Here is a 25,468-nt window from a genome sequence, read left to right on the forward strand (position 1 = left end):
AATAATAAAAATAAATAAATTGTCCGATTGTCTATTCAGATAGCAGCCGATAAGACAGCTAACGGTTAGCGGGCCGCAGATGGGCGTTCATGTAACGTCGCAACGGAGGAGCCAGCAAGATAACTCCTTCGGGTAGATAACGTCGGCAGTCCAGTTGTGAAGGCCCGGTGCGGCTCCGCGTAGGCAGTAAAGCGGGTCCGGATAGGTGATTGTAGCCCAGGAGTGATTGATGGAACTCTTCAGCTGGCTAGCTCCGGAATAATTGATGTTTGCTCCGGAATCGACGAAAGCCGATAGTCACACGGATAGCAGCTAGCATAGCTGTGAGATCCAGGTATGAATGTCCAGAGTTAGCGGTTGAAATCCAGGGACATGGAGAGAAAAATTGGTCTGGTAAGTTCCGTTCCGAGCCGCACTGCGCCGTACAAAACTGGCGATAGATTTTCGAGCTAAAGGATAGCTGATGACCACAAACCGGGGTTAGCTGAATACTAACGATTAGCCAGTAAAGAAGCTAACTAGCTTCTGGATTAGCTTCTGGCTAGCTTCTGGCTAGCTCCTGGCTAGCTTCTGGCTAGCTCCTGGCTAGCTTCGTGCTAATCTCTGGCTAGCTTCTTGGTGGATTACAGATTTGAGGTAAATAATACTTTTTTTATGAATATAAATTGGTGGGGCGGGTTGCAGGAGAGTGTTTTGAAGATGAGTTTATGGAAAATTAAAAAATATATATATAAAAAGGTATGTGAAAAAAGTTGTAAATATATATATATATATACGGGACACGACAAGACGAGGAAAAAAGACGTCTGAACTGCTATGCCATCTTGGAAAAAGATCATATGTTCATATATTTATCCTGTAATTTATTTATCCTGTAATATGATTTACAGTTGTATCATACCTGTGACAGACAGAGTTGTTCCTGGGAAACTATGACCCCATTCAAAGTTGTCTGTTTTAAATGGGAAGCGATACTCAGCTGAGTCGTCCTCTCTCAGATCTGTGATTCTCAGGGTGAAGGGACCTCTGTATGTTCCAGTGTACTTCACACGACCTGCATACCCTGGGTCAGTGGTTAGGTCTTCAGGGGTCGACTTATCACTTCTAAACCAGAATGATGATGTGGTGGAATAATAACCAACATAAGTACAGTATATGTACACTGTTGACCCCTTCAAGACACAGATTCTCCTCTCTATGTAAGTCACTCTGTTGCAGCTCTGACCCTGAACACCTGAAACACAGTGACATAACAAGAGGTCAACAGATTGTATTCTCAGTTCTATCTAGAAATGCTAACAGTTCTCATATTATAAAATGAAACCAACACAGATATACATTGTATACAGTTTTACAGTGATGTATTAGGGATCTATTTAGTTTTTATTTTGGGGAGGATTGTGTGTTTTTTTACATTCAGCCCAGGATTTCCACATCCGGCTTCTTCACCTGCGGAATCATCTGAGAACAGCCACCCAGACAGCTGATGAAACTGAGGAGTAATTCTGTCTGTGATAAAGCCCTTTTGTTGGGAAAACCTCAGTCTGATTGGCTGGGCCTGGCTCCCCAGTGGGTGGGCCTATGCCCTCCCAAGCCCACCTATGGTTGTGACCCTGCCCAGTCATGTGAAATCCATAGATTAGGACCTAATGAATATACAGTATTTCATCTGACTGATTACCTTATATGAACTGTAACTCAGTAAAATGGTTGAAATTGTTGCACGTTGCGTTTATATTTTTGTTCAGTATAATTGTAAATGTATTTATGTAAAACATAGGGACCACAATGGAAATAAGTCACCAACTTTATTGTGCAATCCTTTAAAACAACAATCCTGTTTACTTAAAATAATATTGTTTATATATGTATTTCTTTAACTGACAAATAAAATCAGTCAATCAATCCAAACTGAGCAGCAGCCATTTGATGAACGGAAAGAGACATTTGTTACAAAACACCAAAAAGTTGAATGACATTCAGAGATTGTCAAGTCTTCAATACTGGGTCAGACTACAAGGTAGGTGTCACGTTCTGACCTTTATTTCCTTTTGTTTTGTCATTATTTAGTATGGTCAGGGCGTGAGTTGGGGTGGGCAGTCTATGTTTTTTTTTCTATGATTTGGGTATTTCTATGTTTCGGCCTAGTATGGTTCTCAATCAGAGGCAGGTGTCATTAGTTGTCTCTGATTGAGAATCATACTTAGGTAGCCTGGGTTTCACTGTGTGTTTGTGGGTGATTGTTCCTGTCTCTGTGTTTTGCACCAGATAGGGCTGTTTTGGGTTTTCACGTTTCTTGTTTTTGTTAGTTTGTTAATGTGAAGTGATTTATTAAAACATGAGTCAAAATAACCACGCTGCGCTTTGGTCCGCCTCTCGTTCAGATGAAGAAAACCATTACAGAATCACCCACCACAACAGGACCAAGCGGCGTGGTAACGGGCAACAGAAAAAGCAGCAGCAGGAGAAGCAACAGAGGCAGCAGCAGCAGCAGCACTGGGAGAGGCTGCACTACTTGGAGAAATGGACTTGGGAGGAGATTCTAGACGGGAAAGGACCCTGGGCAGAGCCAGGAGAATATTGCCGCCCCAAGGCCGAGCTGGAGGCAGCAAAAGCAGAGAGGCGGCATTATGAGGAACTAGCACGGCAGAGCGGATGGAAGCCCCCAAAAATGTATGGGGGGGGGGCTAACAGGGAGTATGGCTATGTCACGGTGTCCCCAGTGCGGGTGCATAGCCCGGTGCGGTATATTCCAGCTCCGTGTATCGGCCGGGCTAGATTGAGCGTCGAGCCAAATGCCATGAAGCCGGCTCTACGCATCTGGCCGCCAGTGCGTCTCCTTGGGCCGGCTTACATGGCACCAACCTTGCGCACGGTGTCACCGGTTCGCCTGCATAGCCCAGTGCGGGCTATTCCACCTCACCGCACTGGCAGGGCGACCGGGACCATTCAACCGGGAAAGGTTGGGCAGGCTCGGTGCTCAAGAGCTCCAGTGCGCCTGCACGGCCCGGTCTATTCGTCACCACCTCCACGCACCAGCCCTCCGGTGGCAGCCCCCCTACCAGGCTGTCTCTCCGGCCCATCCTTACAGGGGCTCCCTCCTCTCCAGCGCTGCCGGAGTCTCCCGCCTCTCCGGCACTACCAGAGCCTTCCTCCTCTCAAATCAAATCAAATCAAATGTATTTATATAGCCCTTCGTACATCAGCTGATATCTCAAAGTGCTGTACAGAAACCCAGCCTAAAACCCCAAACAGCAAGCAATGCAGGTGTAGAAGCATGGTGGCTAGGAAAAACTCCCTAGAAAGGCCAAAACCTAGGAAGAAACCTAGAGAGGAACCAGGCTATGTGGGGTGGCCAGTCCTCTTCTGGCTGTGCCGGGTGGAGATTATAACAAAACATGGTCAAGATGTTCAAATGTTCATAAATGACCAGCATGGTCGAATAATAATAAGGCAGAACAGTTGAAACTGGAGCAGCAGCACAGTCAGGTGGACTGGGGACAGCAAGGAGTCATCATGTCAGGTATTCCTGGGGCATGGTCCTAGGGCTCAGGTCCTCCGAGAGAGAGAAAGAAAGAGAGAATTAGAGAGAGTATATGTGGGATGGCCAGTCCTCTTCTGGCTGTGCCGGGTGGAGATTATAACAGAACATGGCCAAGATGTTCAAATGTTCTCCAGCGCTGCCGGAGTCTCCCGCCTCTCCAGCGCCGCCTGAGCCACCAGTTTGCCCAGCGCCGCAAGTGCCGCCCGTCTGCCCAGTGCCGTCCGTCTGCCCAGCGCCGCCAGTGCCGCCCGTCTGCCCAGCGCCGCCAGTGCCGCCCGTCTGCCCAGCGCCGCCAGCGCCGCCAGTGCCGCCCGTCTGCCCAGCGCCGTCAGTGCCGCCAGTCAGCCAGGGGCCGCCAGTGCCGCCAGTCAGCCAGGGGCCGCCAGTGCCGCCAGTCAGCCAGGGGCCGCCAGTGCCGCCGGTCAGCCAGGGGCCGCCAGTGCCGCCAGTCAGCCAGGGGCCGCCAGTCAGCCAGGGGCCGCCAGTGCCGCCAGTCAGCCAGGGGCCGCCAGTGCCGCCAGTCAGCCAGGGGCCGCCAGTCAGCCAGGGGCCGCCAGTGCCGCCAGTCAGCCAGGGGCCGCCAGTGCCGCCCGTCTGCCCAGCGCCGTCAGTGCCGCCAGTCAGCCAGGGGCCGCCAGTGCCGCCAGTCAGCCAGGTGCCGCCAGTGCCGCCAGTCAGCCAGGGGCCGCCGTCCCACCTCTGTCCCGAGCAGCCGTCCCACCTCTGTCCCGAGCAGCCGTCCCACCTCTGTCCCGAGCAGCCGTCCCACCTCTGTCCCGAGCTGCCCCACCTCTGTCCCGAGCTGCCCCTCTGTCCAGTGGGGTCATTGAGAAGGGTGGCCATGGTGAGAAAGCCACGGAGGCGGACAATAAGGCGGACTAAGACAATGATGAAGTGGGGTCTGCGTCCCGCGCCAGAGCCGACACCGCGGACAGACACCCACCAAGACCCTCCCCTATAGGTCAAGGTTTTGCGGCCGGAGTCCGCACCTTTGGGGGGGGGGGGGGGGTACTGTCACGTTCTGACCTTTATTTCCTTTTGTTTTGTCATTATTCAGTATGGTCAGGGCGTGAGTTGGGGTGTGCAGTCTATGTTTGTTTTTCTATGATTTGGGTATTTCTATGTTTCGGCCTAGTATGGTTCTCAATCAGAGGCAGGTGTCAATAGTTGTCTCTGATTGAGAATCATACTTAGGTAGCCTGGGTTTCACTGTTTTTGTGGGTGATTGTTCCTGTCTCTGTGTTTTGCACCAGATAGGGCTGTTTTGGGTTTTCACGTTTCTTGTTTTTGTTAGTTTGTTAATGTGAAGTGATTTATTAAAACATGAGTCAAAATAACCACGCTGCGCTTTGGTCCGCCTCTCGTTCAGATGAAGAAAACCATTACAGTAGGGAGGGATGTATTCTCTGTTTGTCCAGATTTACATTGTCTATGTATTGTGGTGTTGAAAACACAAACCATGACATTGAAGTGTCTGAAGTCAGTATGCTTTGTTTATTGGTTGTGTGCTGCATTGGCACAGAAACCTGTTGGTGGAAAATGTGTTGCATATATTTTGTATATGATGGCAGTGTAATAGAACAGGCAGGGTGAGCTTGTCTGTGGTGGTCGGGAACCCTCAAACTTCTGGCCCGTAGCCCTGCGTGGCATCGATCAGTCGGAATTCACGTTTATAAATGCAGGTTGCTACAGTTATTCTTATTTGTGGTCGTAAACATTATTTTATTTTACAGTACAAGGGGAGGGTCATGTGAAAATATTTTAAACTTTGAAGACCAGTCCTGTCCCGTCCCCCAGTAAATTTCAATCTGCCCCTTAATAAATAAACACTCACAAACTGCAGGAGAGTGGAGATCCTCATGGCCTTTTACAGCACAGGAGTAGCTGTCTTCATAGTTACTGGAGACTGGGTCTTTGTACTGGGGGGAGGTGCTCTCATCTAGATGCTGTCCGTTCTTGTACCAGATGTAGGTGGGGTTGTCAGTCAGAGTACAGGTGGTGATACAGGTCAGTGTCTTCTGTCCCTCTGCAGCAGGAGTCACCTTCACCTGCAGACCTGAAACAATATGTATAAAACCACATACACCTCTGTGTTAACAGGATGGTTAATATATTTTCTCCTGTAATTCATTATGATTTACCGTTGTATCATACAGGGTAGTATTACCTGTGACAGACAGAGTTGTTCCTGGGAAACTATGACCCCAGTCAAAGTTGTCTGCTTTAAAAGTGAAGCGATACCCAGCTGAGTCCTCCTCTCTCAGATCTGTGATTCTCAGGGTGAAGGGACCTCTGTATGTTCCAGTGTACTCCACACGACCTGCATACCCTGGGTCTGTGGTTAGGTCTTCAGGGGTCGACTTATCACTTCTAAACCAGAATGATGATGTGGTGGAATAATAACCAACATAAGTACAGGATATGTCCACTGTTGACCCCTTCAAGACACAGATTCTCCTCTTGGTGTAAGTCACTCTGTTGCATCTCTGACCCTGAACACCTGAAACACAGTGACATAACAAGAGGTCAACTAGATTGTATTCTCAGTTCTATCTAGAAATGCTAACAGTTCTCATATTATAAAATGAAACCAACACTGATATACATTGTATACAGTTTTACAGTGATGTATTAGGGATCTATTTAGTTTTTATTTTGGGGAGGATTGTGTGTTTTTTTACATTCAGCCCAGGATTTCCACATCCGGCTTCTTCACCTGTGGGATCATCTGAGAACAGCCACCCAGACAGCTGATGAAACTGAGGAGTAATTCTGTCTGTGATAAAGCCCTTTTGTTGGGAAAACCTCAGTCTGATTGGCTGGGCCTGGCTCCCCAGTGGGTGGGCCTATGCCCTCCCAAGCCCACCCATGGTTGTGACCCTGCCCAGTCATGTGAAATCCATAGATTAGGACCTAATGAATATACAGTATTTCATCTGAATGATTACCTTATGTAACAGTATAACTTTAGACCGTCCCCTCGCCCATACCCGGGCGCGAACCAGAGACCCTCTGCCCACATCAACAAGCATCGTTACCCATCGCTCCACAAAAGCCACGACCCTTGCAGAGCAAGGGGAACTACTACTTCAAGGTCTCAGAGCAAGTGACGTCCCCGATTGAAACGCTATTTAGCGCGCACCACCGCTAACTAAGCTAGCCGTTTCACATCCGTTACACTTATATGAACTGTAACTCAGTAAAATGGTTGAAATTGTTGCACGTTGCGTTTATATTTTTGTTCAGTATAATTGTAAATGTATTCATGTAAAACATAGGGACCACAATGGAAATAAGTCCCCAACTTTATTGTGCAATCCTTTAAAACAACAATCCTGTTTACTTAAAATAATATTGTTTATATATGTATTCTTTTAACTGACAAATAAAATCAATCAGTCAATCCAAACTGATCAGCAGCCATTTGATGAACGGAAAGAGACATTAGTTACAAAACACCAAAAAGTTGAATGACATTCAGAGATTGTCAAGCCTTCAATACTGGGTCAGACTTCAAGGTAGGGAGGGATGTATTCTCTGTTTTTCCAGATTTACATTGTCTATTTATTGTGGTGTTGAAAACACAAACCATGACATTGAAGTGTCTGAAGTCAGTATGCTTTGTTTATTGGTTGTGTGCTGCATTGGCACAGAAACCTGTTGGTGGAAAATGTGTTGCATATATTTTGTATATGATGGCAGTGTAATAGAACAGGCAGGGTGAGCTTGTCTGTGGTGGTCGGGAACCCTCAAACTTCTGGCCCGTAGCCCTGCGTGGCATCGATCAGGCCACAAAAGCAGGCTGAAGTGGCAAAGTCGGTATTCATGTTTATAAATGCAGGTCGCTACAGTTATTCTTATTTGTGGTCGTAAACATTATTTTGAGTTAATTCTATGAGGGGGAGGGTGTTCCGTTTATTTTACAGTACAAGGGGAGGGTCACGTGAAAATATTTTAAACTTTGAAGACCAGTCCTGTCCCGTCCCCCAGTAAATTTCAATCTGTCCCTTAATAAATAAACACTCACACACTGCAGGAGAGTGGAGATCCTCATGGCCTTTTACAGCACAGGAGTAACTGTCTTCATAGTCATTGGAGACTGAGTATTTGTACTGGGGGGAGGTGCTCTCATCTAGATGTTGTCCGTTCTTGTACCAGGTGTAGGTGGGGTTGTCAGTCAGAGTACAGGTGGTGATACAGGTCAGTCTCTTCTGTCCCTCTGCAGCAGGAGTCACCTTCACCTGCAGACCTGAAACAATATGTATAAAACCACATACACCTCTGTGTTAACAGGATGGTTAATATATTTTCTCCTGTAATTCATTATGATTTACAGTTGTATCATACAGGGTAGTATTACCTGTGACAGACAGAATTGTTCCTGGGAAACAATGACCCCAGTCAAAGTTGTCTGTTTTAAAAGTGAAGCGATACCCAGCTGAGTCCTCCTCTCTCAGATCTGTGATTCTCAGGGTGAAGGGACCTCTGTATGTTCCAGTGTACTCCACACGACCTGCGTACCCTGGGTCTGTGGTTAGGTCTTCAGGGGTCGACTTATCACTTCTAAACCAGAATGATGATGTGGTGGAATAATAACCAACAGTACAGGATATGTCCACTGTTGACCCCTTCAAGACACAGATTCTCCTCTTGGTGTAAGTCACTCTGTAGCAGCTCTGACCCTGAACACCTGAAACACAGTGACATAACAAGAGGTCAACAGATTATATTCTCAGTTCTATCTAGAAATGCTAACAGTTCTCATATTATAAAATGAAACCAACACTGATATACATTGTATACAGTTTTACAGTGATGTATTAGGGATCTATTTATTTTTTGTTTTGGGGAGGATTGTGTGTTTTTTCAAATTCAGACCAGGATTTCCACATCCGGCTTCTTCACCTGCAGGATCATCTGAGAACAGCCACCCAGACAGCTGATGAAACTGAGGAGTAATTCTGTCTGTGATAAAGCCCTTTTGTTGGGAAAACCTCAGTCTGATTGGCTGGGCCTGGCTCCCCATTGGGTGGTCCTATGCCCTCCCAAGCCCACCCATGGTTGTGACCCTGCCCAGTCATGTGAAATCCATAGATTAGGACCTAATGAATATACAGTATTTAATCTGACTGATTACCTTATATGAACTGTAACTCAGTAAAATGGTTGTGACCCTGCCCAGTCATGTGAAATCCATAGATTAGGACCTAATGAATATACAGTATTTCATCTGACTGATTACCTTATATGAACTGTAACTCAGTAAAATGGTTGTGACCCTGCCCAGTCATGTGAAATCCATAGATTAGGACCTAATGAATATACAGTATTTCATCTGACTGATTACCTTATATGAACTGTAACTCAGTAAAATGGTTGAAATTGTTGCACGTTACGTTTACATTTTTGTTCAGTATAATTGTAAATGTATTTATGTAAAACATAGGGACCACAATGGAAATAAGTCACCAACTTTATTGTGCAATCCTTTAAAACAACAATCCTGTTCACTTAAAATAATATTGTTTATATATGTATTCTTTTAACAGACAAATAAAATCAATCAGTCAATCCAAACTGATCAGCAGCCATTTGATGAACAGAAAGAGACATTAGTTACAAAACACCAAAAAGTTGAATGACATTCAGAGATTGTCAAGCCTTCAATACTGGGTAAGACTACAAGGTAGGGAGGGATGTATTCTCTGTTTGTCCAGATTTACATTGTCTATGTATTGTGGTGTTGAAAACACAAACCATGACATTGAAGTGTCTGAAGTCAGTATGCTTTGTTTATTGGTTGTGTGCTGCATTGGCACAGAAACCTGTTGGTGGAAAATGTGTTGCATATATTTTGTATATGATGGCAGTGTAATAGAACAGGCAGGGTGAGCTTGTCTGTGGTGGTCGGGAACCCTCAAACTTCTGGCCCGTAGCCCTGCGTGGCATCGATCAGGCCACAAAAGCAGGCTGAAGTGGCAAAGTCGGTATTCACGTTTATAAATGCAGGGTCACTACAGTTATTCTTATTTGTGGTCGTAAACATTATTTTGAGTTAATTCTATGAGGGGGAGGGTGTTCAATTTATTTTACAGTACAAGGGGAGGGTCATGTGAAAATATTTTAAACTTTGAAGACCAGTCCTGTCCCGTCCCCCAGTAAATTTCAATCTGTCCCTTAATAAATAAACACTCACACACTGCAGGAGAGTGGAGATCCTCATGGCCTTTTACAGCACAGGAGTAACTGTCTTCATAGTTACTGGAGACTGGGTCTTTGTACTGGGGGGAGGTGCTCTCATCTAGATGTTGTCCGTTCTTGTACCAGATGTAGGTGGGGTTGTCAGTCAGAGTACAGGTGGTGCTACAGGTCAGTGTCTTCTGTCCCTCTGCAGCAGGAGTCACCTTCACCTGCAGACCTTAAACAATATGTATAAAACCACATACACCTCTGTGTTAACAGGATGGTTCATATATTTTCTCCTGTAATTCAATATGATTTACAGTTGTATCATACAGGGTAGTATTACCTGTGACAGTCAGAGTTGTTCCTGGGAAACTCTGACCCCATTCAAAGTTGTTTGTTTTAAAAGTGAAGCGATACTCAGCTGAGTCCTCCTCTCTCAGATCTGTGATTCTCAGGGTGAAGGGACCTTCGTTTCTCCTTGTCTCTTTGTCAGGGTACTTCACACGACCTGCATACCCTGGGTCTGTGGTTAGGTCTTCAGGGGTCAACGTATCACTTCTAAACCAGAATGATGATGTGGTGGAATAATAACCAACATAAGTACAGGATATGTCCACTGTTGACCCCTTCAAGACACAGATTCTCCTCTTGGTGTAATTCACTCTGCTGCAGCTCTGACCCTGAACACCTGAAACACAGTGACATAACAAGAGGTCAATTGGATTGTGTTCTCAGTTCTTTCTAGAGATGCTCAAAGCTCTCAAGTTCTCATAGTGAAACCAACACACAGTATAATGTATTAAATGAACACTCACACACTGCAGGAGAGTGGAGGTCCTCATGGCCTTTTACAGCACAGGAATAACTGGCATCATAGTCATTGGAGACTGAGTATTTGTACTGGGGGGAGGTGCTCTCATCTAGATGTTGTCCGTTCTTGTACCAGATGTAGGTGGGGTTGTCAGTCAGAGTACAGGTGGTGCTACAGGTCAGTGTCTTATCCTGATGTCCACCAGTCACCTTCACCTGAAGACCTGGAGAAAAAACAATATCACTGTAAATCCCTTTATCACTGACTTATCACTCTAATACAAAGATGGAAGAAATCCTGTTATACAGACATAAACACAAACCAAGATAATTTTCCTGAACTAAAAGGAATTCAACAGTGTAACTATATTGAATGTAACTGTACCTGTAACAGACAGAGTGACTCCAGGACTTCCAGAATATTTCCCTCCTTCCTGATCTGTTAATAGTCTGAACCTGTATGTAGCTGAGTCTCTCTCTCTCAGGTCTGTGATTGTCATGGTACAGTCTTTCTTCTTATCTCCATGATACTCCAGACGACCTGCATACTCTGGGTCCTGACCTAGATCTTTAGGTTCTACACCAGTCCCCCATTCAGTGAACCAGAAGGTTGTTGTGACTTTATGACCACTGGGATGTGTGTAAGAGCAGAAGAGATCCACTGATGACCCCTTCAAGGTACAGATACTCTGAGTAGTGTATTTCACACTCCAGCCATCCTGACCCAGTACCACTGAAACACAGTTAGACATCACAATGGTATCATAATTAGGACAAGGTATTTGGCTCACACTGATGGTAGGGTTTGTCCACACTTTGTTGCCATATTAGAAACCACAGATAATCATCACTCAGTGAGGTGTAAAACACAACTATTTAAAGTGAAGTGGAGATGCCTAACAGAACACAAGCAAATGTAATACACATGTCTGTTGATTGACAAACATATAAGTTATGAATGAGACCATACCTGTCACAGACCAGAGAAAGACCACCGACACACTTCCTGCTGTTCTCAAGGCCATTGTTGCATCTCCCACCCTGCAGTCTTAGAAACATAAACAACTCACTCTATAGCTGGTGAATAACTCCACCTGATCCATTGAATTAGAAACTGTAAATGGGGTACAGGGCCTCATTACTAAAAATGAACCAGGCTCATATTGTGTTGTGTTGTATTGTGCTAAATGGTTGTCTATGTGAATACTGTCTGTCTGTAAGTCTACTGCACTATGTATGTATGTAATGTGTGTGATGTGTTGCATGTCTGTCTACGTCTGTCTACTTAAACTGACATGATGCAAAAAATAAATTCCTAATATATACAGTAGTCATCATCATCATTGTAAACAACAACAACAACAATCACTTATTGAACAGATCTGTAGAACTGTAAACACATATTTCTACATTGATTGTTGTGAAGTTGTTTTATTCTCAGAACCCCAAATATAGGAGGATAAATGTTCAATCCTCTACGGTCCATCAAGCTGTACAGCAGCCTAAAGACTGACCACCAGGTTCAATGACAGCACCTATCCTCAAGCTGTGAGGCTAAACAGCAAGTGACTCACAAACACACACACACATACACACATGCACAAACACAGTATTGAACAACTAACCTTGTGGGGACACAGATTTCATTCCCATTCAAAATCCTATTTTCCCTTACCATAACCTTAACGCTAACCTCAAAACCAATCCTAAACCCTAACGCTAACCCCAATCCCAAAACCAATCCTTAACCCTAACGCTAACCCCAATCCCAATCCCAAAACCACACCTTAACCCTAACACTAGCCCTAATCCCAAAACCAATCCTTAACCCGAACCTTAACCCTAACGCTAACCTCAAAACCAATCCTTAACCCGAACCTTAACCCTAACCCTAATCCCAAAACCAATCCTTAACCCTAACCTTAACCCTAACCCTAACCCCAAAACCAATCCTTAACCCTAACCTTAACCCTAACCCTAACCCCAAAACCAATCCTTAACCCTAACCTTAACCCTAACCCTAACCCCAAAACCAATCCTTAACCCTAACCTTAACCCTAACCCTAACCCCAAAACCAATCCTTAACCCTAACCTTAACAATAAACCCTTCTGTTCCCAAAGTATAGTTAAAATGTCCACACACACACACACACACACACACACGTACACACACACACACACACACACACACACACACTTGACCCTGTTATACTATGACAGTGAACTTGACCCTACTGAATGGAGATCTGGGTGTTACTGGTAAACTCTACTGATCATGTTTTAAACATGTAAATGAATAAACTGATCTAAACTAAACACATGAAACCACAGTCCAGGGTCAGTATTCACAAAGTGTATCAGAGTAGGAGAGCTGATCTGGGATCAGTTTAGCCTTTTAGATCATAATTATATGGACCATCTGAGACACTTTATGAATACAGGCCCTGATGTAACAACCAAAACACAGTTAAAAATAAACCAACAAGTACAAAGATACAGGAAGTCATGTGATGTTTGGCTAAAAACATCAAAACTAAAACTATATTTCAAGATATTGTCAAGTGTACTTACAGAGTGAAGTGAAGGGGAGAGGTCTTGAACAGTTAGTCAACTTACTGTCACTGTGTGGAAACAAGAAGTAGTCTACTGTAAGTATTAGTAGAAGCAGACATAGCCTAAGTGTGAGTTCTGTGGTTGATACATTTTAAAGTAGCCTAGTCAGGGCAATAACATGCAGGAACAACATGTCACATAAGGGATGTTACTGTATCAAAATAGAAAATGGTCTAAAGTCAGAATACTGTAGTTACATTTCTTTATATGAGGAGTGGACCTTCATGTTTTACAAGAGACAAAATGTGACCCATTCCCATCACTCCTCATCAGCTGGTACTGAAGGTTCCAGAACAGATGAAAGGGGAGTATCTTTGGTACCAGTGTTCAAGACTAGAGCTCTCCCTACTGACATCTCTACATTACTGCAGCCTCCAGGCTTCATATGTCCCTACTAGTCTGATGGAAATATACAAAATAGAAGGTAAAATAACATTTGAAAATGTAAAATGTATAGAGAACTAACCAGGCGCAAACATAAAAATACTGTGATATTGGGACTTATGTTGAACTGACATTTGAATTGAGCGAACAAGTGAGCTCAGCTAGCTTGTTAGTTACATGAAGATTTTTCCTAAATAAACTAGCATTTCTCTGCATCACACAGCTACTCTGAATGGACTGGATTGTGAACAATATGATGTGCTGCCACTGAATTACAGCAAGACCCCATAGTTAGCTTGTGAGCTAGTTAGTTAGCTGACATTTTGCTATCAACATTAACTAGCTAGAAACAACAGACAACAGTGAGCTGTCATTATGCCAAGGTCAAGGCAAGCTGCTCTGTATATCCACTGTGTTCTTGTGTGAAAGAGATGTCTTCAGCTCTCTGATATTCAGAACAACGGACTCAAAGTGAACCCTAACATCCATATAACTAAGTCTGTCTGTCTGTCTGGGATTATTGTGTCTTATTGTGTCTGCATGATGCATGTTGTTTTTTTTTATTACAATGAATAATATTTCATGAAATTGTTTATTGTTAATTTATTGTGATTTAGTTTTAGTTTTATTTAAAAATGTTATAATTTAAAAAAAGGAAAATTCCTTACATTAAAAACTGCATTGTTGCTTAATAAGCATGTAATAACCATTTCACAGTAAGGTCTACCTGTTGTATTCGGCACATGTTTCAAATACAATTTGATTTGTGTGTTTAGGCACTGGACTCCCTCTGACACTGGGATTCTGAATATCTAGAAGTCTGAGCCGCCAGTGGACGGGGACGGGAGGGTTTTTCTACTAGTTGACATATGGAATTGTTTTAAGGTGGTCGTACCATGGATCATTTAGCTATTTTATTTTGAATTATAGTACCCCTTTAGGTACAAAAGGATAAGGACTAATGTTTGTGAGAGCAGGCAGGTGACTGTAATATAGTCTGCCTGGAACATGCCCCATATTCAACTGTAATTCAATTCAAAAATAACATTTATTTATCCCCTGTAGGGGCAATTACTAGGCACCCTATGGCATCAGGCTGGCAGTGAGTCTCACAATGACATCACAATGGGTCACATGTCCAGTCACATGACCATACATACACAGTAAAACACATGATAACAACAGATGTCAGCCCCCTTAGTGTCTACAACATTGTCATCATAGAGGCGGTTCACTGGGCAAAGATCCCTTCAACTTCTAATGATGATGTCATTTCCATGTTTCACAGCTCAGGCCGAGGGAGATTTACATTTACAGTAGAGAACATAGTATTAGAATGTAGAACTCTGATACTCTCTATCTCCCCACACCTACAGTACAGAACATAGAGAGTATCAGAGTTCTACATTCTAATTCTATCTCCCCACACCTACAGTACAGAACATAGAGAGTATCAGAGTTCTACATTCTAATTATATCTCCCCTCACCTACAGTACAGAACATAGAGAGTGTCAGAGTTCTACATTCTAATTATATCTCCCCTCACCTACAGCACACAATGTAGAAGGAGGAGCGGAAGGGAGGGAGGTGACCACAGTCAAAATACAAGGAATGTAGGAACAGGGTGCTATTTGAGACGGCCTATAGAACCTATAACTGTAGAAATGTATACTGTGGAATAACCAGAAATAAATAATAATAATAATACTCACCCACTGGAGTCCTGAGGAAAGGAGAGGTCAACCACTGGAGTCCTGAGGAGAGGAGAGGTCCACCACTGGAGTCCTGAGCGGAGGAGAGGTCCACCACTGGAGTCATGAGGAAAGGAGAGGTCAACCACTGGAGTCCTGAGGAGAGGAGAGGTCCACCACTGGAGTCCTGAGCGGAGGAGAGGTCCACCACTGGAGTCCTGAGGAAAGGAGAGGTCAACCACTGGAGTCCTGAGGAGAGGAGAGGTCCACCACTGGAGTCCTGAGCGGAGGAGAGGTCCACCACTGGAGTCATGAGGAGAGGAGAGGTCCAACACTGGAATCCTGAGGGGAGGAAAGGTCCAACACTGGAATCCTGAGGGGAGGAGAGGTCAACCACTGGAGTCCTGAGGGGAGGAGAGGTCCACCACTGGAGTCATGAGGAGAGGAGAGGTCCAACACTGGAATCATGAGGGGAGGAAAGGTCCAACACTGGAATCCTGAGGAGAGGAAAGGTCCAACACTGGAATCCTGAGGGGAGGAGAGGTCCAACACTGGAATCCTGAGGGGAGGAAAAGTCCAACACTGGAATCCTGAGGGGAGGAGAGGTCCAACACTGGAGTCCTGAGGGGAGGAAAGGTCCAACACTGGAATCCTGAGGAGAGGAAAGGTCCAACACTGGAATCCTGAGGGGAGGAGAGGTACAACACTGGAATCCTGAGGGGAGGAGAGGTCCACCACTGGAGTCCTGAGGGGAGGAGAGGTCCAACACTGGAGTCCTGAGGGGAGGAGAGGTCCACCACTGGAGTCCTGAGGGGAGGAGAGGTCCATCACTGGAATCCTGAGGGGAGGAGAGGTCCATCACTGGAGTCACGAGGGGAGGTCTTCCTACGCCCCCTGTGGTGGGGTCTGGTAGTGCAGTCTGTATATACTATGCCCCTGTGGTGGGGTCTGGTAGTGCAGTCTGTATATACTATGCTCCTTGTGGTGGGGTCTGGTAGTGCAGTCTGTATATACTATGCTCCCTGTGGTGGGGTCTGGTAGTGCAGTCTGTATATACTATGCTCCCTGTGGTAGGGTCTGGTAGTGCAGTCTGTATATACTATGCTCCCTGTGGTGGGGTCTGGTAGTGCAGTCTGTATATATTATGCTCCTTGTGGTGGGGTCTGGTAGTGCAGTCTGTATATACTATGCTCCCTGTGGTGGGGTCTGGTAGTGCAGTCTGTATATACTATGCTCCCTGTGGTGGGGTCTGGTAGTGCAGTCTGTATATACTATGCTCCCTGTGGTGGGGTCTGGTAGTGCAGTCTGTATATACTATGCTCCCTGTGGTGGGGTCTGGTAGTGCAGTCTGTATATACTATGCTCCCTGTGGTGGGGTCTGGTAGTGCAGTCTGTATATACTATGCTCCCTGTGGTGGGGTCTGGTAGTGCAGTCTGTATATACTATGCTCCCTGTGGTGGGGTCTGGTAGTGCAGTCTGTATATACTATGCTCCCTGTGGTGGGGTCTGGTAGTGCAGTCTGTATATACTATGCTCCCTGTGGTGGGGTCTGGTAGTGCAGTCTGTATATACTATGCTCCCTGTGGTGGGGTCTGGTAGTGCAGTCTGTATATACTATGCTCCCTGTGGTGGGGTCTGGTAGTGCAGCCTGTCTATACTATGGCGGGGAGACAGAGAGACGCACAGACACATGTTTTTAATATACAATTTTAATATACAATTATAATTAATATAACATGTAAAAAACTGCAAATGCTAAATATATGTAATGTACTGATTACATTTTTTTAAATGAAAGAAAACAATATATGATTACGTAATATAAAACATAAAAATAATTAATAATATCTGAAAATCCACTTAGAAAAAGATCAGAAATGTTATCTTTAACTACAGATAGGAAACAGATTGGTACACAAGAAAAAATATGGAAATGGGAAAATCCCATTGAAAAAAAGCAGAAGCATAACCCATCCCATTTATCATCAATATACATAGTTATCATAATAAGAAAATAACAAATATATTCCAGCATTTACTCAAAGTTAAAGTTCATGGTCTGGAAAACCATCTAGATATGGTTGCTAGAGAATAGAGGAGTGAGGCCTGGCTTTGGATCGGAACCGTAGCTCAAGATCTGTGGTGGTTCTCTTCAGTCCAGGTTCTGTGGTGGTTCTCATCAGTGCAGGTTCTGTGGTGGTTCTCTTCAGTCCAGGTTCTGTGGTGGTTCTCCTCAGTGCAGGTTCTGTGGTGGTTCTCTTCAGTCCAGGTTCTGTGGTGGTTCTCATCAGTGCAGGTTCTGTGGTGGTTCTCATCAGTCCAGGTTCTGTGGTGGTTCTCTTCAGTGCAGGTTCTGTGGTGGTTCTCTTCAGTCCAGGTTCTGAAGTGGTTCTCTTCAGTGGGAGGGTCCCCTCACATTCTGAAAGAAGATACTGAATTAGCAATTTACACTCCCACTAAAATGTTTATGGACACACAAACACACTTACTGCCAGGGTGTCATACTCTGGTGACCTGGTCTTCATGTTCAGAGGTGTGTACATGTCCATGTTGGCGTCACTGTTAGGGTCAGGATGGACATTCTGTGGACAGGAAGGGGAGGGGGAGAGAGAGAGAGTCTTTCCATCATTTTCTCTAAACACATTCAAGTACTGTACACAACACAAACACACTCACAAACAATCAAAATGTATTATAAGAGACTTACTGCCAGAGTGTCATAGTCAGGGGACATGGTCCTCATGTTCAGACCTGTGTACGTGTCACTGTTACAGTCAGGACGGACACTCTGGAGAGAGAGAGAGAGAGAGAGAGAGAGAGAGAGAGAGACAGAGAGAGACAGAGAGAGACAGAGAGAGACAGAGAGAGAGAGAGAGAGAGAGAGAGAGAGAGAGAGAGAGAGAGAGAGAGAGAGAGAGAGAGAGAGAGAGAGAGAGAGAGAGAGAGAGAGAGAGAGAGAGAGAGATAACAATGAATCGTATGAAAGAGACTGTCTTGACACAGTAAATTAATGAAAATGGATTTGTAACTCTTGGTTTCCCAAACTCGGAGCTGGACCCCCCTGGGTGCATGTTTTGTTATTTGCCCCCCAAGCACTACACGGGGGGGGGGGGGGGGGGGGGTAGTTAGAATCACCTGTGTGTCTGTTGTCGCATCACTTCCTCCCTTGAATCTCCTGTAAAGATGGACAGAGTGAGTTCTGCTCTCTACTGACCTCTAGTGGAAGTTGATATGTTACTAGTACAATTTAGCAGTTAAAAAAAATCCTTTATTTAACTAGGCAAGTCAGTTAAGAACAAATTCTTATTTTCAATGATGGCCTACGAACAGTCGGTTAACTGCCTTGTTCTTGGCAGAACGACAGATTTTGACCATGCCAGCTCGGGGATTCGATCTTGCAAAATTGCGGTTACCAGTCCAGTTAAGGGCGTTGGGCCAATAAATACATTTATGAATGAATTAAGTTAGTAACAAATCAGAGTGCTAAGGTGAAAGAATAATACAAATATCAGTTTTCCTTCTTCACTCACCTGAACAACATGAGTCCAGAGAGACAGAGGATGAGAACCAGAACCACCACTATGATTCCTACAGCTGCAGTCAGAACTGAGGTCTGTTTCCCTAAAAGATCAAATGGATGACATGAGGACATGTTATTATGAAGTGAAAATGAATATACAGCAATACAGGACATTAATGCAATTCTTGTATACAGAAGCCTATGTATAAACCAAAGTGTAATGAGGCAAACTAGAAGAAGACACCTTGAAACATCATTTCTTATTGAACATCATTTTGTATTGAAGTATTGAAGATGTAACTTTACCTGCTACAATGATCATCTGAGCTGTAGAGTTCATAGATCCTCTTCCATTCTGGGCCTCACAGTAATATTCTCCTCTGTCCTCAGAGATGATGTTAGTGATGCTGTAACTCTGTCCTGATGCTTTTGGTGAGGTTACGTTCTTCTTGTACCAGGTGTATTTGTCCACAGGTGGGTTGGCATCACTGCTGCAGGTCAGAGTCACTGAACTGCCCTCCACTAGTTCACCGAAGGGACTGACTGACACTGAGGTGTTCCTTGGAGCATCTAGTAAAGCAGAATATGTCAGAGGGATATGACTGTAGTATATTTACAGAGAACTATCTAAAACTATCACTTACACAAAACGTTAACAATAATACATTTGGAGATACTTTAGGACTTGAGTGTCTACTAAACTATTCTTCAAGTGTCTGAGGTACTGAACATTCTAACTATAGACATGCATACATCTATGACATTGTCTGTAATTTCTATGTAATGATGCATATGTATAGATAAATCAGTAATACTCTTCTCATTGATATAAAGTTTTTGATGCTTTCTAAGTAGAGTGGTAGTTTAATTCATACTTACACACTGCAGGAGAGTGGAGGTCCTCATGGTGTTCTACAGTACAGGAGTAACTGTCCGCAGAATGACCCAACACTACTAGGATATTACTAGAGTATTGTTGGGAAGTGGGCTCATCTAGACGTTGTCCGTTCTTGTACCAGATGTAGGTGGGGTTGTCAGTCAGAGTACAGGTGGTGCTACAGGTCAGTGTCTTCTGTCCCTCTGCAGCAGGAGTCACCTTCACCTGCAGACCTGAAACAATATGTATAAAACCACATACACCTCTGTGTTAACAGGATGGTTCATTTATTTTTTCCTGTAATTCATTATGATTTACAGTTGTATCATACAGGGTAGTATTACCTGTGACAGACAGAGTTGTTCCTGGGAAACTATGACCCCATTCAATGCTGTTTGCTTTAAAAGTGAAGCGATACTCAGCTGAGTCCTCCTCTCTCAGGTCTGTGATTCTCAGGGTGAAGGGACCTCTGTATGTTCCAGTGTACTCCACACGACCTGCATACCCTGGGTCTGTGGTTAGGTTTACAGGGGTCGACTTATCACTTCTAAGCCAGAATGTTGATGTGGTGGAATAATAACCAACATAAGTACAGGATATGTCCACTGTTGACCCCTTCAAGACACAGATTCTCCTCTTGGTGTAAGTCACTCTTTTGCAGCTCTGACCCTGAACACCTGAAACACAGTGACATGACAAGAGGTCAACTAGATTATATTCTCAGTTCTTTCTAGAAATGCTAAAAGTTCTCTAGTTCTCAAAGTGAAACCAACACACAGAGAGGTTAAACAGTATTGTTAATAAAGAAACACTCACACACTGCAGGAGAGAGGAGATCCTCATGGCCTTTTACAGCACAGGAGTAGCTGTCTTCATTGTTACTGGAGACTGGGTCTTTGTACTGGGGGGAGGTGCTCTCATCTAGATGTTGTCCGTTCTTGTACCAGATATAGATGGGGTTGGGGTTACTGAGAGTACAGGTGGTGATACAGGACAGTGTCTTCGACTCTGAACTCCATTTAGGAGTCACCTCCACCTGAAAACCTGAATTAAAGGAGAACAAAAAAGGAGTACATGGTTCAGAATTGGTTTGAGTTAATTATTAACATCATGACTCTTCAAAACGTTATAATGTGCTATACAGTGTTACCTGTGACAGACAGAGTTGTTCCAGGGAAGCTGTACCCCCATCTTGCCTCATCAGTTGTAAATCTGAACTTGTACTCAGTTGAGTCACTTTCTCTCAGGTCTGTGATTCTCAGGGTGGAGTCCTTTTCTGTTTGTTGATGGTATTCCACACGATCTGCATACTCTGGGTTCAGGCTCAGGTCTTTAGTGACACCAGACTTCCATTTGTTGAACCAGGACACTTCTGTAACGTTATGCCAACTGGGATGTGTGTAAAAGCAGGATATGTCCACTGTTGACCCTTTCAAGGCACAGATACTCTGATGGGTGTAAGTCACATTCATACAGCTCTCACCCACAACACCTGAAACAAAATGCAACTGATCAATTCCTGAAACCATAATGAGACTCAATGTTATAGATGTGTTGGACAGGTTCATTTAGAATAATAAACAATATATATATTGACATAGATCTATAAAACTGTTTATCATTCTAATATATCTAGTTAGGAATATTGACAGAGAAAGTAAAACCATTCTTATTTGTTCCAAATGATACCACATAAAATACTAGTTTATTTCAGACTCACACACTGCAGGAGAGTGGAGATTCTCGTGGCCTTTTACAGCACAGGAGTAACTGTCTCCATAGTTACTGGAGACTGAGTCTTTGTACTGGGGGGAGGTGCTCTCATCTAGATGTTGTCCGTTCTTGTACCAGATGTAGGTGGAGTTGTCAGTCAGAGTACAGGTGGTGCTACAGGTCAGTGTCTTCTGTCCCTCTGCAGCAGGAGTCACCTTCACCTGCAGACCTGAAACAATATGTATAAAACCACATACACCTCTGTGTTAACAGGATGGTCAATTTATTTCTCCTGTAATTCATTATGATTTACCGTTGTATCATACAGTGTAGTATTTATTACCTGTGACAGACAGAGTTGTTCCTGGGAAACTATGACCCCATTCAAAGTTGTTTGCTTTAAAAGTGAAGCGATACTCAGCTGAGTCCTCCTCTCTCAGATCTGTGATTTTCAGGGTGAAGGGACCTCTGTATGTTCCAGTGTACTTCACACGACCTGCATACCCTGGGCCTGTGGTGAGGTCTTCAGGGGTCGACTTATCACTTCTAAACCAGAATGATGATGTGGTGGAATAATAACCAACATAAGTACAGGATATGTCCACTGTTGACCCCTTCAAGACACAGATTCTCCTCTTGGTGTAAGTCACTCTGTTGCAGCTCTGACCCTGAACACCTGAAACACAGTGACATAACAAGAGGTCAACTAGATTGTATTCTCAGTTCTATCTAGAAATGCTAACAGTTCTCATATTATAAAATGAAACCAACACTGATATACATTGTATACAGTTTTACAGTGATGTATTAGGGATCTATTTAGTTTTTATTTTGGGGAGGATTGTGTGTTTTTTACATTCATCCCAGGATTTCCACATCCGGCTTCTTCACCTGCAGGATCATCTGAGAACAGCCACCCAGAGAGCTGATGAAACTGAGGAGTAATTCTGTCTGTGATAAAGCCCTTTTGTTGGGAAAACCTCAGTCTGATTGGCTGTGCCTGGCTCCCCAGTGGGTGGGCCTATGCCCTCCCAAGCCCACCCATGGATGTGACCCTGCCCAGTCATGTGAAATCCATAGATTAGGACCTAATGAATATACAGTATTTAATCTGCAGCAGCAGGAGAAGCAACAGAGGCAGCAGCAGCAGGAGCAGCAGCAGCAGCAGTGGGAGAGGCTGCACTACTTGCAGAAATGGACTTGGGAGGAGATTCTAGACGGGAAAGGACCCTGGGCAGAGCCAGGAGAATATTGCCGCCCCAAGGCCGAGCTGGAGGCAGCAAAAGACGAGAGGCGGCATTATGAGGAACTAGCACGGCAGAGCGGATGGAAGCCCGAGAGTCAGCCTCAAAAATTTCCCGCCTCTCCGGCACTACCAGAGCCTTCCTCCTCTCCAGCGCCGCCGGAGTCTCCCGCCTCTCCGGCGCTACCAGAGCCTTCCTCCTCTCCAGCGCCCCCTGAGCCACCCGTCTGCCCAGCGCCGCCAGTGCCGCCCGTCTGCCCAGCGCCGTCAGTGCCGCCCGTCTGCCAGGGGCCGCCAGTGCCGCCCGTCAGCCAGGGGCCGCCAGTGCCGCCCGTCAGTCAGGGGCCGCCAGTGCCGCCCGTCAGCCAGGGGCCGCCAGTGCCGCCAGTCAGCCAGGGGCCGCCAGTGCCGCCAGTCAGCCAGGGGCCGCCAGTCAGCCAGGGGCCGCCAGTCAGCCAGGGGCCGCCAGTGCCGCCAGTCAGCCAGGGGCCGCCAGTGCCGCCAGTCAGCCAGGGGCCGCCAGTGCCGCCAGTCAGCCAGGGGCCGCCAGTGCCGCCAGTCAGCCAGGGGCCGCCAGTGCCGCCAGTCAGCCAGGGGCCGCCAGAGCCCCTCAGCCCAGAGCCGTCGCCCCTCTGTCCCGAGCCGCCGCCCCTCTGTCCCGAGCCGCCGCCCCTCTGTCCCGAGCCGCCGCCACTCTGTCCCGAGCCGCCGCCCCTCTGTCCCGAGCAGCTGTCCCACCTCTGTCCCGAGCTGCTGTCCCACCTCTGTCCCGAGCAGCCGTCCCACCTCTGTCCCGAGCAGCCGCCCCGCTGTCCTGAGCAGCCGCCCCTCTGTCCCGAGCAGCCGCCCCTCTGTCCCGAGCAGCTGTCCCACCTCTGTCCCGAGCAGCTGTCCCACCTCTGTCCCGAGCAGCTGTCCCACCTCTGTCCCGAGCAGCCGCCCCTCTGTCCCGAGCAGCCGCCCGCTGTCCCGAGCAGCCGCCCCGCTGTCCCGAGCAGCCGCCCCGCTGTCCCGAGCAGCCGCCCCACTGTCCCGAGCAGCCGCCCCTCTGTCCCGAGCAGCCGCCCCGCTGTCCCGAGCAGCCGCCCCGCTGTCCCGAGCTGCCCCTCTGTCCTGAGCAGCCGCCCCGCTGTCCCGAGCAGCCGCCCCTCTGTCCCGAGCAGCCGCCCGCTGTCCCGAGCAGCCGCCCGCTGTCCCGAGCAGCCGCCCCGCTGTCCTGAGCAGCCGCCCCTCTGTCCCGAGCAGCCGCCCCTCTGTCCCGAGCAGCTGTCCCACCTCTGTCCCGAGCAGCCGCCCCGCTGTCCCGAGCAGCCGCCCCTCTGTCCCGAGCTGCCCCTCTGTCCCGAGCAGCCGCCCCGCTGTCCCGAGCAGCCGCCCCGCTGTCCCGAGCAGCCGCCCCGCTGTCCCGAGCAGCCGCCCCGCTGTCCCGAGCAGCCGCCCCGCTGTCCCGAGCAGCCGCCCCTCTGTCCCGAGCAGCCGCCCCTCTGTCCCGAGCAGCCGCCCCTCTGTCCCGAGCAGCTGTCCCACCTCTGTCCCGAGCAGCTGTCCCACCTCTGTCCCGAGCAGCTGCCCCACCTCTGTCCCGAGCTGCCCCTCTGTCCAGTGGGGTCATTGAGAAGGGTGGCCATGGTGAGAAAGCCACGGAGGTGGACAATAAGGCGGACTAAGACAATGATGAAGTGGGGTCTGCGTCCCGCGCCAGAGCCGCCACCGCGGACAGACGCCCACCTAGACCCTCCCCTATAGGTCAAGGTTTTGCGGCCGGAGTCCGCACCTTTGGGGGGGGTACTGTCACGTTCTGACCTTTTATTTCCTTTGTTTTGTTATTATTTAGTATGGTCAGGGCGTGAGTTGGGGTGGGCAGTCTATGTTTGTTTTTCTATGATTTGGGTATTTCTATGTTTCGGCCTAGTATGGTTCTCAATCAGAGGCAGGTGTCAATAGTTGTCTCTGATTGAGAATCATACTTAGGTAGCCTGGGTTTCACTGTTTTTGTGGGTGATTGTTCCTGTCTCTGTGTTTTGCACCAGATAGGGCTGTTTTGGGTTTTCACGTTTCTTGTTTTTGTTAGATTGTTAATGTGAAGTGATTTATTAAAACATGAGTCAAAATAACCACGCTGCGCTTTGGTCCGCCTCTCGTTCAGATGAAGAAAACCATTACAGTAGGGAGGGATGTTTGTCCAGATTTACATTGTCTATGTATTGTGGTGTTGAAAACACAAACCATGACATTGAAGTGTCTTAAGTCAGTATGCTTTGTTTATTGGTTGTGTGCTGCATTGGCAAAGAAACCTGTTGGTGGAAAATGTGTTGCATATATTTTGTATATGATGGCAGTGTAATAGAACAGGCAGGGTGAGCTTGTCTGTGGTGGTCGGGAACCCTCAAACTTCTGGCCCGTAGCCCTGCGTGGCATCGATCAGTCGGAATTCACGTTTATAAATGCAGGTTGCTACAGTTATTCTTATTTGTGGTCGTAAACATTATTTTATTTTACAGGAGAAGGGGAGGGTCATGTGAAAATATTTTAAACTTTGAAGACCAGTCCTGTCCCGTCCCACAGTAAATTTCAATCTGTCCCTTATTAATAAATAAACACTCACACACTGCAGGAGAGTGGAGATCCTCATGGCCTTTTACAGCACAGGAGTAACTGTCTTCATAGTTACTGGAGACTGGGTCTTTGTACTGGGGGGAGGTGCTCTCATCTAGATGTTGTCCGTTCTTGTACCAGATGTAGGTGGGGTTGTCAGTCAGAGTACAGGTGGTGCTACAGGTCAGTGTCTTCTGTCCCTCTGCAGCAGGAGTCACCTTCACCTGCAGACCTGAAACAATATGTATAAAACCACATACACCTCTGTGTTAACAGGATGGTTAATATA

The 25,468-nt window shown here is 46.2% G+C and overlaps 1 protein-coding gene across 1 annotated transcript in view; it reads right to left on the minus strand.

Annotated features, from left to right (window-relative positions):
- LOC118940092 (uncharacterized) overlaps positions 1-25,468 on the minus strand; it is a 52,486-nt gene that overhangs the window by 22,040 nt on the left and 4,978 nt on the right. Inside the window, exons 7-25 of the mRNA XM_090194598.1 lie at positions 25,190-25,411; positions 21,685-22,017; positions 21,349-21,570; positions 20,779-21,120; positions 20,445-20,672; positions 19,973-20,305; positions 19,631-19,861; positions 19,058-19,321; positions 17,939-17,982; positions 17,721-17,813; positions 15,781-15,913; positions 10,926-11,273; positions 10,546-10,764; positions 10,335-10,418; positions 10,074-10,253; positions 7,905-8,234; positions 5,712-6,086; positions 5,379-5,600; positions 889-1,234 (exon numbers count right to left, since the gene is read on the minus strand). Coding sequence (XP_090050724.1) covers positions 889-1,234; positions 5,379-5,600; positions 5,712-6,086; positions 7,905-8,234; positions 10,074-10,253; positions 10,335-10,418; positions 10,546-10,764; positions 10,926-11,273; positions 15,781-15,913; positions 17,721-17,813; positions 17,939-17,982; positions 19,058-19,321; positions 19,631-19,861; positions 19,973-20,305; positions 20,445-20,672; positions 20,779-21,120; positions 21,349-21,570; positions 21,685-22,017; positions 25,190-25,411 — 4,549 coding nt within the window. The remainder of the gene's footprint in view (positions 1-888; positions 1,235-5,378; positions 5,601-5,711; positions 6,087-7,904; positions 8,235-10,073; positions 10,254-10,334; positions 10,419-10,545; positions 10,765-10,925; positions 11,274-15,780; positions 15,914-17,720; positions 17,814-17,938; positions 17,983-19,057; positions 19,322-19,630; positions 19,862-19,972; positions 20,306-20,444; positions 20,673-20,778; positions 21,121-21,348; positions 21,571-21,684; positions 22,018-25,189; positions 25,412-25,468) is intronic.

This window comes from Oncorhynchus mykiss, chromosome 13 (assembly GCF_057628025.1).
Source record: "Oncorhynchus mykiss isolate SJ-2025 chromosome 13, ASM5762802v1, whole genome shotgun sequence".
Taxonomy (NCBI): Eukaryota; Metazoa; Chordata; class Actinopteri; order Salmoniformes; family Salmonidae; genus Oncorhynchus; species Oncorhynchus mykiss.